Source organism: Haplochromis burtoni, unplaced genomic scaffold (genome assembly GCF_018398535.1).
Source record: "Haplochromis burtoni strain Fernald_Lab_line unplaced genomic scaffold, NCSU_Asbu1 Contig_58, whole genome shotgun sequence".
In the NCBI taxonomy this organism is placed as follows: Eukaryota; Metazoa; Chordata; class Actinopteri; order Cichliformes; family Cichlidae; genus Haplochromis; species Haplochromis burtoni.
In genome coordinates, this window is record NW_024582419.1 from 2,333,011 (window position 1) to 2,350,308 (window position 17,298).

Below are 17,298 nucleotides of genomic sequence, written 5' to 3' on the forward strand. Positions count from 1 at the left end.
GGTATCGGATAAAACCTAAACGATACCCATCCCTACTTACAGCACTCTCAGTAGTGTCTGCCAGTAATACTAACATCCAAATAAGTTTGCAAACATGTTGCAAATGTGTTTGTTACTGAAACAAAGGGCTCCTATGAACATAACTCTTACTTACGGTATATAATTTTCATAGTTTTTCCTGGTTTAAAATTGACAGCTGATAATGAAAATTAAAAAGTAAAGAAGCACCCTTCAATCAAGTTCAATCATGTTTACATTGCGTAATTTGCTTTCCACCAGAGGGCACTTTAGCTTCCCTTTCGTTTATTTGGAAAACAAAACAAAACAGCAGAATACACACTGACACACTGGAATATCAGGTTTTTAGATCACCAGTATTGGTATCAGTGTGAAATATCAGTGGGGATCTAGTTAAAAGTCTTTGAAAATCAGAGTCCTCATGTCCCTTTGGAGGAAGGCCAAACCCCCTGTGGCAGGTACCAAAATCAGTTTCTATTTCGGTTTTCTACATACAGAATATGAACCACTGCACCAATAACAGATGTTCTTTGGCTACCTCCTAAAATCTGAAACTAATATCATCTACAAAGAACAGTTCTGCTTCTGCACAACATTACACAGAGAAGAGTTTCTATTATTCTAGCCTGCAGTCTTAATTCTGCGGACAGAATAACAGAACTACCTTGCAGGACACTTGCACTCCAGTTCTAAAGCATCATAAATCGGGTCATTTTGTGGCTGTTTACACGCTCTACAGGTATGTTGTATGTGTTTACACGCTTTGTTTCAGCAATGAATTCCACAGGAGAGGATCTTTTTACAGCTAAATTATAACGGTCTCGTCTTTATGATGGACAAACCGGTGACAATGTTTCCAAATCCATCTTTTTACCGACATTAATTCCTTCATATGCATACACCTATGATAAGATGGTGCTGGCTGATACACTGGCAGTAGGCCAACCAATCATTTGGGCTCTAAGTGCCATGAAAATGTATTTAAGAACTTTCTGACCTCGCCCTTATAGCTTGACCTCAAATCAAAGTAGCAACATTACCTTGTGCAGAGCTTGGAGAAAGTCGTTGAAGTCCCAACCAGCAATTTCAAACAGCTTGCAGGTTTTCGCCTCCGTTTCTAAGCGGAGGTCGTAAACACGGATTTTCTTCTCTCCCTGCTGCAAGGAAGCTGCTGCAGACCGACGCTGGGAGGCAGAAGTCAGCATCGTCGCCGCTTCGCCTTTTCACGTTACTCTGAAATGAACGGTCGTCCTCGTCCAGACTGGAGTGAGAGACTCACATCCGCGTTGTCTGGTCTGGTATTAAAAGTATGTGTAGTTTCCGCGGGACTCGTTCCTCTCACTCCTCTGCTCTGCCCTTCGTGTAGCGATTTCATCCGTAAAGCGCTGGTGTTTCTACGGATCGTCATATGGGACAGAAAACTTGCGTCATCTACTTCCGCGATGATCTACGTTGGTTAATGACTGAGTTTTGCCGCGCAAGTTTCGGTTTTATTTTCAAAGAAATAGGCTCGTTTGCGCTTACGTGTCCGGTTGCTCTCAAGCACGAGCTTAAATCCCGTCTGGTTTCAAACAACACCCCCTTTAATTATGTCCGTGGTGCTCCACGGAAGCCTCGGCTGGGTTTTGGATTCATGCTCGCTTATCGATCGGGGATATTCGCCGTGCATACGATGGAGAGAGAATCAGAAGTCAGCTCTGAAGTGTAGTTTCAAAAGGCAGTGCTTCCAGGTTTTTAAGAGCTACTATAACGAGAATAACAGAGCAGATGTGGATACAGGGAACACGGAGGTCCTGAAAAAAACATGCAAACCCTCAAAGGTAAATGCTGCTGCATTTTCTCAAGTGATGCATGAAAGTGCAAGTTTTTTTCATATTCCCACATGAATCAAATCAAAATTTCTAGAATATGTATGTGTTTGGGGGGAATAAATCGTTCATATATATTTCTAGAAGGCAGTTTTGCACATTTTTATGACGTAACAAGATAGAATTGCCTTTATAACGACGAGGAGTATACACCTTTTAATGAAACATGAAATATCTGTTGATATAGTGCATAAGGCATGAGGGAAAGCATAAATATTTAAATTTTAATGTTATTTATTTATTTATTTATTTATTGTTGTTGTGGTTGTTGTTTTACTAAAAGGTTAGTGACACTTTACACTTTACTTTACTTTACACTTTACTGTTATATATATTACTAAATAAGTAATAAATAATATTTACTTGTTATAATTGTCAGGGACTTCTGGTTTTTGCGGTAGTAAGAGTCCCACTTTGTGCCAAAACCAACAACAACCAAGACTGATGGATGTGAAAGTTCAGTTACCCATGCGTAACCCCGACTGCATTATGTCATCTTCTGACTACTATATCTGCACTTCCACCACAGCACATAGAAAAGGGAATGAATGGGCCCCATTGTACGATTTAGAAGTTTTGAAGAAGTCAGTTAACGCACACACACATATAGACAGGACACATATTCTTGTTTTTGCCATTTTCAGGGCCCACTACTTGTTTTGCTTTTCTAACGGCTTTTAAGACCACCTTTTCAGACACATTCAGATATGTCTTGTTTTTGCCATCTGTTGGGACACGCCTGGTTTTTAATACTTATGGAGTCCAGTTGCACTCTGTCACATAGCCTCAAGACAGACCACATGGAGATAAAATATAACAATGTATTCTAATGTGGTTTGATAGGCTAATGAAACACAGTAATGTGATATTAGCATATTAGCAGGGGAGACATAATCCCCTATGTCCCCCTTAAACCTGTGGTGATCAGCTGGCTCTTATTTTCACTCCAATTTCCAAAAGTTGATTCTGTTCATCTGAACGTAGCGTTTTTAGTGGGAGAAATGTTTCATCACTCATCCAGGTGACTTCTTCAGTCTCAGCTGACTGATCAGTGGTTGTTGATCAATGGTCATCAGAATTTGCATAATTAAGATTAAGGAACTCACCTTCCAGGCCATTGTTCCTTCGGTGGGCTGGTTTCAGTCATTATGCAAATGTACTGTTTATACGATTGGGGAAACCTGCAGTCAGCTGAGACTGAAGAAGTCACTTGGATGAGTGACGAAACGTTTCTCCCACTGAAAATGCTACATCCAGATCAACAGAATCAACTTTTGGAGATTTACTTACCTGGATGATTGAGAATGCATCAAGACATTTTCACTACAATCTTCATCGGATCCTAAAGGAGGTGCGCCCACAGGAGGGCCTGATGCAAGCTACAGAATCTCCAAAACTAGAACAACCACATGCAAACTTTCTGTGTCTGGTGCTTTCCAGGTTTTCTGTCTCTTGAAGACCTGGCTCACATCTTCAGGTGGGCATAGTAGAGTCGTGATGGGGGTATTTTAGGGTGCGGGGTATGAATGTATCCCTGAAATCTGCAGTACAAAGCTTGTCATCCAGGTCTTTTTCTCAGTTGCAGGTATGGTCTCCTGTAGTTCGTGATGTCTTGTCTATCTTCTGCTCCCCAAGATACTTAAACTCCTTCACTTGGGGCAGCAATTCCTCCCTAACCCAGAAATTGAATTCCCCCTTTTTTCATTTAATGCTCACTTGATGCTACCTCAGTTGTGTCTGTTTGTATAGCTATTTGCCTATTGAGAGCATGCAGAGAGGACTTTTCAGCCTACAGGAACATCATTGCATGTTGAAGAAGGAGGAAACAAATCTAAAGAAAGTAGAAAGGTGTTCCTGAGGTCACCAAACTGATTGAAATTCTGTCCATAAAAGTTATGAATAGAATTACTGACTCATATCTGAATTGCTACTGGCAATGCAAACAAAGCTCTTACTATGGTTATACAGGTTGTACAAATAGTCTGTAACAACATGACAGTCACCTCTACCAGGGGCTCCAAGAAGCCCGATGCAATGTAATTCAACACATAAGCACAAGCCATACCTGCAATACCAAAAAGCACTTGACGATAAGCACTTTTAAGACCAAAAAGATACTCAGCTGTCAAACAGTTCGCCTACAGCACCTGTAGCATGTTGACATTCACCTGGCAGGATCATCTGCTGCAGGGATAGCTCAGGAGTTGCTAATACATTAATGCATTTTCACCTTGTTCTTATCAAGCAGTCCAGTGACATGCAACAGTGAGCAAGCAAGTAAACCAAGGATCCTGACACTGAAGCAGAAAAATACATTTAAAAAGTAGCATCTTATACCTGCTACTTTTATGGTGACTTACAATAATGAAGAATCCAGACTGATTGGATATATTTTAACTCACATAAAATCTGCAAACAGACTTGCACAAAGTTATTCTGCTTATTTCAGCACCACTGATATTTGTTTAAATATTAAAATGACAGACATGTAAAACTTAACTCTGTCAGCTCAGTTTAATGCCAGATCAGTAAAATTTACTTTAGAGTTTGACACAGTGGATTACAGTGGTGCTACTGCTTGCTTGGTTGGAGCTGTAAAGAACAATACCATGATCATTTTGCTCTTTGTTGTACTTACTCTTTATCACTTCATCAATTTGACTTACAGAAAAGGAAACGAAAACACCATGAACTCAACCAAGGGGAAATTGATTCACTGGTCTTTCACGAGAAGGTAGGCTGATACTTATTCTGAGCCTGAACTACAAATAAGATATAATCTGTCATCTGTCAATAGATTTGTTCTTGCAGGGACTGTATTGCCCCACTGAAGTTAAAGCATCACAAAGAGAAAAAATGATTGGGGATAATCAGAGTCACAAGAAGTCTATGGAAAAAGTGGTCAAAGTGTAAACTTACGTGTCAAACTGACTGATACAGTTATCCACAGAATCGTCCTGTTTGAGCCAATGTAATAGATCACACTTTTATTCATATAAGTCGATTATTAGCAGTATGATTGTTGTTAATTTATTCATTAATGCTTCTTTTAAATATCTGATTTATATATGGCTTAGTGTTATTTGTTTTTTATCTACACAATAATACACCATCCATAACAAACATAACAATGAAACAGACCTTTTTATTGTAATGTGTTATGATTTATAACTCAAAACATGACATCACAATGTCACTTTGTGATAAAGTAAACGTTATTTATACTTGTATTATAGTTTTAATTTTAAAATAAGTCATTTTAGTTAAAAGTCATATTAGAGAATTTCAATGCACAGATATGGGCTGAAGAGCACTACATGGACAAAGTGTTGAAGCTCTTTGTCCACATATTTCGTGCTGATGTTAATGCCAGAGGAGGTTTTGAACTTGCAGTTATTCAGTCCGCAGAGTGTTGGCAACTTTTATGCACTATGATCCTCAGCACTACGCAACCTCACTATGTAACTTTATGTGGTCTTCCACTCTGTGGCTGAGTTGCTGTGATTGCTAAAAGCTTCCACTTTGCTTCCACCTATAATCGATTGTGGAATATCTAGGAGGAAAGACATTTCACAAGCTGACCTATTGCAACAGTTACATCCAATTACATCAGCACGCCCAAATTCAGGGAGCTCTTTAGGACGACCCCTCCTTTTACAAATGTTTTTAAAGGCAGACTAAAGGTGCTTCATTTGATCCATCTGTGGTGATGGGACTGAGAACAACTAAATTGAAAGATTAAGAAGTATGCACTTTTGTAAGATGTCCATTTTTGAGGAATTATAAAATAATTAAAAGACAACATCTCTACAACTGCTGCATTGACTTTTATCTCCAACACTTTCAATCAGTGGAGCTTTGTTTCAAGTTATTGTGCATTCATCCAAGTTTAAAATATTAGAGGTAAGAAGCTGGTTTAGTATTCAGACTAAATAATCTCTGTTATGTGCCATGACGCAGATAAAGTCTGTTATTCTGGAGGGAACCAAGTACTTGGTGGATTCTGCACAACCGCTCGGCTATCTGAATGGACAGACAAACGTGGACAAAGAGCCTCTTCCTTCACAGGAGTGCAACCTCGCTGCTCTTTGTGAAATGGCTAAAGATCTCCCTCTGGTGGAGGATGAGGAGCAGGAACGGGGCGCTCAGTTACTTGTTGGCGAGGATGGCTGTATGTCTCATGTCGACTTGTTCTCTCAGGTGACAGAGAACAAGGCGGACTGGGCTACCGTGGTTACGGTGATGGGAGAGGAGTATGTAATACCCCCCCACACGGCTTTCCTGCTGTCTGATTTCACGAGGATACAACCATTAGTCCACTGTGAGTAAAACACTGGGAGCAGTGCATGTGAACTAGAAAGAAATGTTAACTGAAACAAAGGTTATTAAAAAGTTTTTTTTAAAGCCTTACAATTATGTGTGCTTGTGATACCATTATTTGAAAGGCAAAAGTTTATCTTTGTGTGAGGCAAAAACACGGGGACTCTTCCCTGAACTTAAGTGTTGTAAATAACTGTGGTATGGCTCAGTGTAATTTCTCATCGTCTCAAGAGAGAGATCTTGTTTGTTGTTTCACAGCCTGACATTCTTTGCTTGTTTCTCACACAGACGGAACAAGGTTCGACCTAATCGTTATGGATCCACCATGGGAAAACAAGTCTGTGAAAAGAAGTCGCAGGTAATTCAGTATTCAAGTATTTTTGGAGGAGTGAAGCAAAAGAGGATAAAACTTTATAGATTTCTGGGTATGAAATTTACATGTTACAAGAGCATATAAAGCAGGGTGAATAGGAAGTACAAATAAGAGAGCTTCTAAGAAAAGAAACTGATAAAGTCCAGTGGTTTATAGTTATGTTTGCACATGTCCCCGTACTGTAAAATATTATGGTGTTACCATGGATATTAATCAAAGAGATATTTTCATCCCAGTCTGTTTTATGTAAAGGATTTTGAGGCCTCAAGAGCTCAAAGCATTCAGTGTCCTCTAAGAAAAAAGCTGCCTAAAGCCATAACGTAAGGAAATATCAGCATTATAAGAATTAATAATCACGGCAACATGAGATGCCTAATGCATAACAAGTGTCCTGACAATACAGCTAATCCTTTTTATACATTTCTATCAAAATTACTCACAGTGATTATAAAGAAGAAGTCATTCAATCACTAGAGTCAGAAAAATGTATCATCTGTGAACCAAAACTGTTTGTGCATACAACAGATGTGAAGCTTTCTCACTAAATTTGCAAAAAACATGACCTGAAAAGTTCACATAACTCATTAAACTTGTAAAGGTTAATCACTCTGAATCTTCAGATTTCAGCCTGATGGTAGCACCAGACAAAAACTGGTTGAAGAAGCGAAAATGGCTAGAAAATAAAGAAAAGTAATGGGCATGGTGGTTGTATTTAGAATAGAATAGAATAAACCTTTATTATCCCACAGTTGAGAAATTTACACTGACTATATCAATTTTCTCACTGAAGATACGGCTCGTTGCCCTCATCCCAGCTAAAGCGGCTCCCTATTCCCCTGCTGGCATCTCCAAACTGTTTAGTGGTGACCTGGGTGACAAACCGGCCAAGCCACCTGCGTTTTGTCCGTGATGAGCTGTATCCACATTGGGGCGTAGAAGTTGTGGCCGAATGGTTCTGGGTCAAGGTACAGATAAAACAGAACTTTCAACCGATTAATTGTTTAAGAACTGGAAGCATTACCTGCTAATGTCAATCCAAGTGTTTTTAAGACGATGCTATTTCTCCTCAGGTCACCACATTTGGGCAATTTGTGTTTCCGCTAGACTCACCACACAAGAAACCGTATGAAGTCTTGGTCCTGGGCCGATACCGTTGCTCTGCTGATATCTCAGAGAGGTGTGAAATGTTTGAGTTTCATCTTTAAATTCCATATTGTACCGTGCAAAAATGTGTGAAAACATAAAGCAAAATAGAGTGTATGAGGCAAAAACTGAGTTTGTACAATTCTAACGAGCTTGAAAAGATAAGCTCTTAGATAAGCTTTCTTGTCAGTTCTAGTCCTCAGGAATAGCTCCTCAGGCAACTTCTTCTTCATTTCATCAGACCATAATATGGAGAAATGAGGACTGACTCAAGACTTTTGCAGGACTGGATATATAAATCATAGTTTCTCAGTCATTCGGGTCATTTTAGTCTTGAGTGTTTGAAGGAGGGCAGAATTACTTTTTTAGACCCTTGAACACATTTTGCTTCTCATCCAAGAGTTTTTTTTCAGCTCCAAACTGATGGAGAGTCCAAGGTATTTCACCCTTAGTGGAGTTTGTCCCCTTGGACGTGGTTCTGAGGGTCGCTGACACACTAAAGGTGTTGCATGAACCAAAGTGTGAAAAAAGGCGTGGTCATTACCGCCATCGAGACTAAGGTGTGAAACCTCTGTAAGACATTGTTCCTCTCCACCATCATGCTGCACTGTAGGTGGCTGATAGCAGGAGGATTTATCCCTGAAGTTATATGGTAAGCTATCACAGGTGTTAAAGCAATGTCTAAGTATATCACTTCTTCAGGTTTGCATGTATCAAATGTAACATCTTGATATTATTCATGGCAACAGCAGCTCTGGAATTTAAAAGGTGTGAAACCTCTGTAAGACATTGTCCCACACCACGATCAGGTGAACTATCTAGGTCACCTGAGGCAAGGTGTGAGTGGGGGTTGAAATGCCTGGGAGGAGATGATAGGTGGTGTCGTAAGCCACCACCTCTGTTCAGTGACGGTTGTTCGCATAGATGGCCTCCTTTATTTCTTCAGCTTTCCAAATCATATTTATGCTGACAGACTTGTGTACCCTCTTTCAGCCCCTCAGAGACATCAGAGGTGCCTGTGGAGGATCAGCGTTTGATTGTCAGTGTCCCATCAGCTCTGCACTCTCAGAAGCCTTCGCTGTCAGGTGAATATTCAAGTACAGTGTAGTGTCTTTGCCACCAGAGGGCAATAGTGTCACATCAATGATTGTTACCTTGATACACAACTTGAGTGATAAGCTCTGAATTCTGCTATCACAGGTGTGTGTGTGTGTGTGTGTGTGTGTGTTTGTGTGTATACGTCGCTTCGTCAGTATATTCTTCAGTATATTCCTGATGTTAATAGCAGTAATTGCAGCTCTTGAATTTAAAACACCCACAATGTGGTTTTTTTTGTAAAGGAAGAGAATTAACTACAGATTCATCACTTTACTTTTACACCACTGCGAAAAAACTTTGGTCTTTTCAAAATGTCTGCAGATTGGAGGAGAAAATACTGCTTCAGCTCATAACTACACTTAAATTCATTAAATCATCAACCTCTGACAGGACTGGCTCGTCAGAGCGGGCACTTCTACTGCTCACATTTCAGTTTTGTCCTGTTTGCACTGATTGGGTTAAACCTTGATTCCAGCATCCACTCTGCTTCTTAGAATCAATGTAAGACCTTGACAATGAATATGCAGAGACTATGAAAAAGAGAGGCTTGACGTCATCTCACTCTCTCTCAGGGGAACGCGATTTATTATTGTGCAGTATGGAGAGCAAAACACGGCCAGTGTTTGCTGGCGCCCTCTCAGCAGCACAGAAACGCCTCTGTCTCATGGCACTAGTTCAGTATTGTGAAAATAAAGATTTAAATCATAATGATTGCTTTTGCGAATCTGTGATGCCATAGAGATTAAGCAGATTAGGATACAATTTGTGTTCTGTCTACATGTGTGATTCTGTGTTTGTGGCAAAGCCTCTCAGCAGGTTTAATCAGAATTGGTTTGTTTGTTATTTGCTGCTGTGGAGGATTTTTATAACTTGGAATATATGAACTTGGAAAAACACCAATCATAGATCTAGTTATACTTTAAAAAAATGTTGACCGCATATAGAAAATGTGTTGCATTTTTTTCTACTGCATTGCATACAAAGTAGTACTACTAAATGACCAGAATGAGCAGCATCTACGCTGTGTTACAACTCTAGCTACTATGCACGCTCTGTTATTCTACACGAGGTGTGAAAGCGCCGTTGGATGTGGGTGTGTCTCAGATGTGACGGTGCAATGTGTAGTGAAATCTTGGGAAAGGTTTTGCCAACTCTTGCGGAGATGCCAACCAAAGCAGATAATTTCTTTTCATTTAGCCATTTGAGATGATAAGTTAACACCTAGAGGCTTAAGGGATGAGTTTTTCCTTTTCTTCACACCTACAATAGATTATGCAACTGCTAGAAATCTCAACACCTTTGGTATTAACCAACCTGAGCTTCCTCTTTTTTTTCAGTTCAAAATGTCACCCCGGTAATTCTGCTGTACTTTTTCTTTCATGTAGCATGTCAGCATGTGAGCAGCCTTGATAGCGTGTTGAGAAAGTCTGACCCACTTCTGTTCCCCGACTCAGATGGGGCTCATATCACTGACATACTTGGTTGCTATGGAGAGATAAGGGACACCATTACTCCGCTATGGGTACAAAACGTCTTTGCCAGATGGTCACACTGCAGAAAAAAAATGGTTCGAGCTTCTCTGAAAGACAAGACATGTGTTTTTTATTAATTAGGCCCCCCTGCAATTTCAAAACTTATGAGAATCCCTTCCCAATTTGGGATTTTAATTGGCACCTTAGTAGCTGTGCCTAATATTCAAGAAAAGGCACACTACCAGTTGTGTTATCAAATTGCTTTAAATTGGGGTGTGGCTCACTGAGAGCGATCTGTGTGACATTTTGCATAGTTTTTTAGCTCTGCGAGGCTGTGACACTGAAGTACATCACGTAAACATGATGCTGTCTCTGTTTTTCAGTACAGAATATTTACATGGATGAGCTTGCATGTTAATAAAATGTGCTTTTTTTCATTTGGTTATGGCAGATGGCAACTTCATACAGCTGGTAAAGCAAACATGTTTGCAAACGCACCTTAAATATCAGGAGATTACAACCAGGAGATACAGGGGAGCGCTGGTCTTTAATTTGGAGTCAAATATTTGCTCTTCTTTTGCTTTTTACTTAAGGGGAAATAAACGACTCTTCACCTGCTTGTCACCAACTGTCACAACCAGGGAGTGACAGATATGAAAGCTATTGTGTTTAACGTATTACTCTTTATGGATCATACTAAATTTTGGGCTCTAATATTACTAGTGGAATCACCTTACTGCGCATGTGCCATTTTCAGCTAACTACGTGTTAATGCAAATATCAAATCAACAGGTCATATAGTAACAACTCAATGTATTTTAAGCATGTAGACATGGTCAAGACGACCTGCTGAAGTTCAAACTGAGCATCAGAATAGAGAAGAAAAATCATTTAAAGTGACTTTGATCGTGGGATTGATGTTGGTCTGAGTATTTCAGAAACTGCTGATTTACTGGGATTTTCCCACACAACCATCTCTAGGTTTTAAAGAGAATGGTACGAAAAACAGAACATATCCAATGAGTGGCAGCTCTCTGGGTGAAAATGCCTTGTTGATACCAGAGGTCAGAGGAGTGTCACTGCTGTCATCTAAGAACAGGAAACTGAGGCTACAGTTCACACGGGCTCATCAAAATCAGAAAATAGAAGATTGGAAAAACGTTGCTTGGTTTGATGACTTTTGACTTTTGCTGCAACATTCACACGGTAGGGTCAGAATTTAGCTTAAACAATACGATGGCATGGATCCATCCTGCCTTATATGAACATTACAGGTCATGGTGGTGCTGTAAATGTATGGAGAATATTTTCCTGGCACATTTTAGGCCCCTTAATAGCAACTGTGCATTGGTATTAAGGGGCCTACTGCTGCCTACTGCTGTGTTTTTGCTGACCGTGTCCGTCCCTTTATGACCAGAGATTACCCATCCCCTGATTGCTGCTTCCAGCAGGATATTGTGCCATATCACAAAGCTCAAATCATCTCAAATTGAACACGACACTGAGTTCACTGTAAGTAAAAGGCCTCCACATTCTCAGATATCAATCCAACAGAGCAACTTTGGGATGAGGTGGAACAGGAGATTCACATCAGGCCAACAAATTGTGCAGCTGCTGTGTGATGTTGTCATGTCAATATGGAACAAAATCTCAGGGATGTTTTCAACTTCTTGTTGAATCTGTGCCACAAAGAATTCAGGCAGCGCTGAAGTAAAAAGGGCTCCATTGTAGTAGCAAGGTGTCTGGTCAGTGTATGCTTGGCTACATCGTCTGCAACACAGATGACACATAAATGAAACTTGTTAAAAACATGCTTGAAATGAAGGGTTTGGATTCAATTCTTATCTTCTTTAAAAACAATGTAACAATAGGGAACAGCTTCTTGTTGGTAACGGACATAAAAATAGGCTAACTTATAGCACTTTGTGTTAAGACACTAGTTATTTAATTGGGTGTAGTAAAAACAAATGGAAAAAATGTCTGTTAGTAACATTTTTTATGTTATTATGTATTTTCTTGCAATTATGTATCAATATATGAATAAAAATCAACATGGTTCCAAAGCCAAACCCAGTGGGATGCCACAAATTAATATCTGAAATTAATATCTTAATAGTAGTCAATTCCATGATTATGTTGATGATATTTTATTCATAAATAAGTAGAATATAAACACAGTGTGGCTGAACAGCATATTGAGGAATCATAATGGAGACCAAGGACATTAGTTGTTACAATGTAAGGGAGCTAATGAAGAAGAATCAGTTTGGTTTTGCTTGGTTAATCCTGATGAGGATTTGGGAAGTCTGCAAGGAAGAATATCTAACAGCGAAAGTGTCAGGAGAGTAGTGAAATAACACCTTCCTTTGCCTCGGGTTATTCTTGGCAGAAGTTTGATACACTGTCCCATTTTAAAGGTAGGATAATTAGACCTTTTATTCTGTATTCAACTTTGAGAGCTGAGTCACCGATAGGAGCTGAATTACTTGCAGAGCTGCATGTTTGGCCTTTCCTCACTGTGACTGTCTCTCTCTCTGACGTGCATAGGAAGAAAAAAATGCGGGACAGCACATTCGGCAGGATCGGTTTGGGGATCTGGCTTTTGAGCTCATTAACTCCGTGAGTGTTGGCTGAGACAAGTGTCAGGGTGGTTTGAGAATGCACAAGAGCAGACAGAGTAACAAAGGGGCAGAGGAAGTGATACGTATCTGTCAGGTGTGCCTCTCCTGGAATATCATTCCTTATAGAGCCAAGGTCACTGGCAGTCTCCACACAGAAAAATCAGTGCTATGGCGTGAAGGAGCTGGGAAACTGCCAGCTCTGTCCTCTGCCTATTACAGGGAAACAGGCAAAGTTTTGATTTTTCAATCACACAGAAAAGCACTAGTTTACATTAATGTAACAGTGACATATACGTGTAAATTAAGTGCAAAACATTAGAAAAAATGAACTTCTTTTGAAATATCCTATTAAATGCACTCAATTTAGAAGTTGTTACCCAGCTGAACATCTCTTATAGGCCCTATAGATGTCTCTAGTAGGTTCTGTCTAATACCAGCCAGTGGGCTTACTGAGAAGAATGCCTCATTGTTCAGTGGTTAAACTATTTACTCTTTAAAACAGCACCGAGAGTCTTCATAAGAAAGAGTGGTGGTGGTATAAGTCAGCTGTTTGAGATGCATTGTTTGGACTTACTTTTACTCACAGTTTCATTTAGTTGAGGTAAAAAACAGTTTGGGGTATAAAAGAAATGTCAATATTAAAATGATTATGTACATATTTTCACAACTTTATTTATATATTACAAAGCACACCAGAGTGAAAATGGATGGAAATATTCACGTGGCTAGAAAAAATTGTCCTCCATCCATCCATCACTGTTTATCTTGAGTTGCGTCATGGAAACAGCAGCATTCTAAGTGGAGACACCCAAACCTCCCTCTTACTTTTGTCAATGGCTCACATCTGCACACTGATGGATCCATAGGAAGTCATGTGGGTTCTGTAGCTTGTGTTAGGACATTTGACTGGAGGAGCTAGGTTCAAATCCACTTCACCACAGCCACCATGTAGAGAGGCAAAGACACAAGGTTTACAGCTTGTCACATCCTTTTATATTTTAAATATAGGGAACTCAAGAGCCACTGAAGCTTTCATTTTAAGTACTAAGTGTCTTGCTACATGTATGTGTGTGCTGACATACTGGCTTGTTGTAAGAGAGGTATATAAGAAAACCTGTAAAGATAATTACGCAAGAGCTGGGATGAAATTCAGTGGCAACAGGTTTCAGCGACGAATCCGCATTTGAAATATTTGGATTAAGTCATTGTAAGGAGGAGATCAGGAGAGAGCTGCGTTTCAAACAGTGGTGTTGCTGATCTTGTCAAAATTGATGGAACTATGAACAAAGAAAAGTAATGTTGGATTTTGAATGGAACAAAAGGCAGCCAAGATCCAAAGAAGAGATTTGAGTGTCCTTCAAAGAAACCTGGAGAATTATTCTTGAAGACTAGCTACAAATTACAAGAAAGTTTATCTGACAGAGGTCAGGCTGTGTTCAAGACTTTTAAACTGGTTCAAATTGTACACTGTTTTACTTTATATACTTTTTTCCCGTTTTCCTAGAAAAATCTAAAGAAATGAGGGATGGCTCAACACTTACGCACAGTATTTCATGTTGAGGGATAAAGCGGTATCGCCACATCTCCACTTTCCCCTCACTTCTCCTCAGTCCCATACAATGGATGCTTTCAAACATGCATTTCCTACTACGATCTCAGACTGGCTTTACGCATTCGTAGGTCAGAGTTCACCTTTGAGAAAGCTCTGTTTGGGAGGCTGTAGCCTCTCTGCAAATACAACACTACCCTATTGTTTGTAAGTGGTAGAAGTTGCCGTGTGAGTGTGTTTTGACGTATTTCAGCTGACATTAAAGTTGTGTGTTGTCTTTTGTAATTTTGGTAGGTGAGATTGTTTAGTTTAGGTTTCACATCATAGGTGTGAAACTTCAGGTTTGTTAGATCTCCAGGTGAAATATGAAAGGAGTATTTTCCAGTTTGCACAGTGAGGACTGTAAATAACAGGGCAGACACTGAAAGCCTTATAATATGCAATAATAACTCTCCCTCATTGCTTTCCCTTCACAGAGGTACTGAAGCCATACATTGGAGCTGACGCCAAGTGCTTGGAGCTGTTTGCAAGAAGTCTTCAACCAGGATGGACCAGCTGGGGCAATGAAGTGCTCAAATTCCAGCACGTTAGCTATTTCAATTTGACACCTGTAGATGAAAAAGCAGAAGCTGAGGATGACTGCACAGCCAAAGAAAAACAAGCACAAGGGTTCGATTCACCTGGGAAAACCTGACCTCCTGACCGGTGTCCCTCCACTGTGAGCCTGTGACTGACCTCTGACACCTGTTAGCTCAGTAATTTAGTTTGTATTTAACAGTGATTCAGCGCCAAAATCTTTCTCTACCAGTTTCTTTTGATCTGTGCTCGTCATGCATGTGGGACCTTTGATTTCTTTTTTTTGGTCTGTGTGCATTTTTAAGGTAGCGAAACACAAGTCTGATGAGGCAGCTGGAGAGATGAAAGTGCTTTTCAGTGCAGCTGTTTTGAACCCAGCTTCCCACGCTGCAATCAGATAAACAACACTTTTGTTTTTTTTATTTGCCTTTTTAGTAATGTTTGGCACATTGTGCGTCTTAAGGATGATCAAAGTATTTCTATTTTTACTTATTTTATGCTGTTTTGAGCTGAATTTCAAAGAAGAAACACTTTCATAGTGAATGCATGCTGGGTTGCTTATCCTTTAAAGTTTTTCACACGAACAAGCCACTGATGTCTCCTTCACTCTGCCTTTTGCCCTGTCAAGGGCACCCAGTTCTATCATTGGATCATTTGTCGCTGAATCCTTCCTCATTTTTCAATGAAAGATGAACTCGTCCCATGTCACACTTCTAACCAGCTAACCTGCCTTTTCCTGTTGACTCTCTAATGAGTTTGTTGGTGTCTGCATTTGGATGAACGCCGCTGCCTTTGAGACAGATCAGGATGAGTTATGGCCACTGCAGCAGCGTGCACATCACAACTAATGAAGCCAGACCGTGTCTTCTGCAGGATTACGTATACATCACCTTGTCAAGTTCTCTACCTTTGAGTCTATAACACACACGGCCACATTAGTGTATTCCTTACACTGTATGTCACAGTGGCATCATCCATTTGTTTGTGAAGTCCTGTTTTGTGGATCTTAACATTTTAATAGATTGAAGTGAGTAATAGAAGTGAGCATGTTCGGATATTTGCATATTTGAATAAGAGGGTGAAGTGCTGATTTTGAAGATGGGATGAATCGATGGTGCAGGTACATGTTGAGTATTGCCAAGTATGGTAGCCATTAACTATAGAGACCAAAGCCAGTTTTTATATTACGTTGTTAAAGTGCCTATTTACCTGGTAAAGTTGGGCATTTAAGGTTTTGTACAACGTGGGATTATATGGGAACTGACTTACTTTTGGTGCATGAACAGATAGAAAACATAGAATTAGCTTTCAGATCTGAAAAGTGATGTCAGCATCGAAATGCTTTGAACCTGCATTGTTTTCACATCCACCCTGGGGGAACGCCAGGCCTCGAGGGCCAGTGTCCTACAGGTTAGATGCATCCTTGCTCCAACACAGCTGATTTAAATGGCTAAATGACCTCCTTAACATGTCTCGAAGTTCTCCAGAAGCCTGGTAATGAACTAATCATTTGATTCAGGTTTGTTGACCCAGAGTGAGATCTAAATCCTGCAGGACACTGGCCCTCGAGGTCTGGAGTTCGACACCCTGCTCTGGTCCTATAGAAATCTATGTAAAAAACAGCCCTGTTTCCCTCTTTGCTCATGACTTTATAAGTTCAGTCACTCCTTTCAGGTCTTAGTCAAAAAATATTGACCAATTAACTTAAACGTTTTGCACATTTTGGTCATTTTAAGCATGACAAAGGAAGATTATCCCAGATCTGCTCATTAGATAATAACTTGTTTACCAATGACCATGCAGTTTCACAGTCAGATTAACCGCTCACTTGTCATACCTGGTTTCAAATCCCTAAGATGGCAACATGAAAATCCCACAGCTCAAAGCTCAATGACGGGACTTTACAAATCAAAGCGTGGCTGCAGCCATCTTTTAAACTCTGTGTGTTTTAGAGCCAGTCTCTTGTGGTCATTGGAGGAACTACAGTTTTTGGGACTGTTTTAAGGTGTTACTCAAAATAAGTAAAGCTGTTTAACATTAAACATGTTGCACATGTAACCAGAAGGTCCATATTAATATGACTCATAACTCCTGCCACTGTTGAAAGATGTAAATTTTCTGTTACTACCTTTGTGTGTCTTAAACTAAGCATTTTTTAAAAGTTGAATTGAGAACATGCTGACATACTGTTTTCTTTTTTCTTAACACTGTTTGCTGACCTGTTGACAGTAGAGGTTGGCGGATCGATCCAAATATCGAT

At 39.9% G+C, this 17,298-nt stretch overlaps 2 protein-coding genes across 4 annotated transcripts in view; one reads left to right on the forward strand and one right to left on the reverse strand.

The window, feature by feature from the left end:
• LOC102305765 (structural maintenance of chromosomes flexible hinge domain-containing protein 1) overlaps positions 1 to 1,440 on the reverse strand; it is a 31,294-nt gene extending 29,854 nt beyond the window's left edge. For 2 of the 3 annotated variants that reach the window (XM_042220992.1, XM_014333634.2), the window contains exon 1: positions 1,059 to 1,440. In XM_042220992.1, the coding sequence (XP_042076926.1) occupies positions 1,059 to 1,223 (165 nt within the window). In that variant the 5' untranslated portion in view covers positions 1,224 to 1,440. The remainder of the gene's footprint in view (positions 1 to 1,058) is intronic. The other variant, XM_014333635.2, reaches the window with a different exon arrangement.
• Positions 1,441 to 1,443: 3 nt separating this feature from the next.
• On the forward strand, positions 1,444 to 16,517 carry mettl4 (methyltransferase 4, N6-adenosine). Its single transcript, XM_005922499.3, has 8 exons — positions 1,444 to 1,838; positions 4,555 to 4,620; positions 5,847 to 6,207; positions 6,495 to 6,564; positions 7,370 to 7,544; positions 7,650 to 7,756; positions 8,716 to 8,807; positions 14,939 to 16,517. The coding sequence occupies exons 1-8, from the start codon at positions 1,608 to 1,610 to the stop codon at positions 15,154 to 15,156; spliced, it is 1,320 nt and encodes a 439-aa protein (XP_005922561.1). The 5' UTR covers positions 1,444 to 1,607; the 3' UTR covers positions 15,157 to 16,517.
• Positions 16,518 to 17,298: the final 781 nt, after the last annotated feature.

Excerpts from the sequence above, each read along its gene's own strand:
- mettl4 (XM_005922499.3), top strand. The coding sequence starts at position 1,608 with ATGTCCGTGGTGCTCCACGGAAGCCTCGGCTGGGTTTTGGATTCATGC. Across the intron at positions 4,621-5,846 it reads CACTGGTCTTTCACGAGAAG|ATAAAGTCTGTTATTCTGGA; the intron begins GTAGGCTGATAC and ends GCCATGACGCAG. Across the intron at positions 6,208-6,494 it reads GATACAACCATTAGTCCACT|ACGGAACAAGGTTCGACCTA; the intron begins GTGAGTAAAACA and ends TTTCTCACACAG.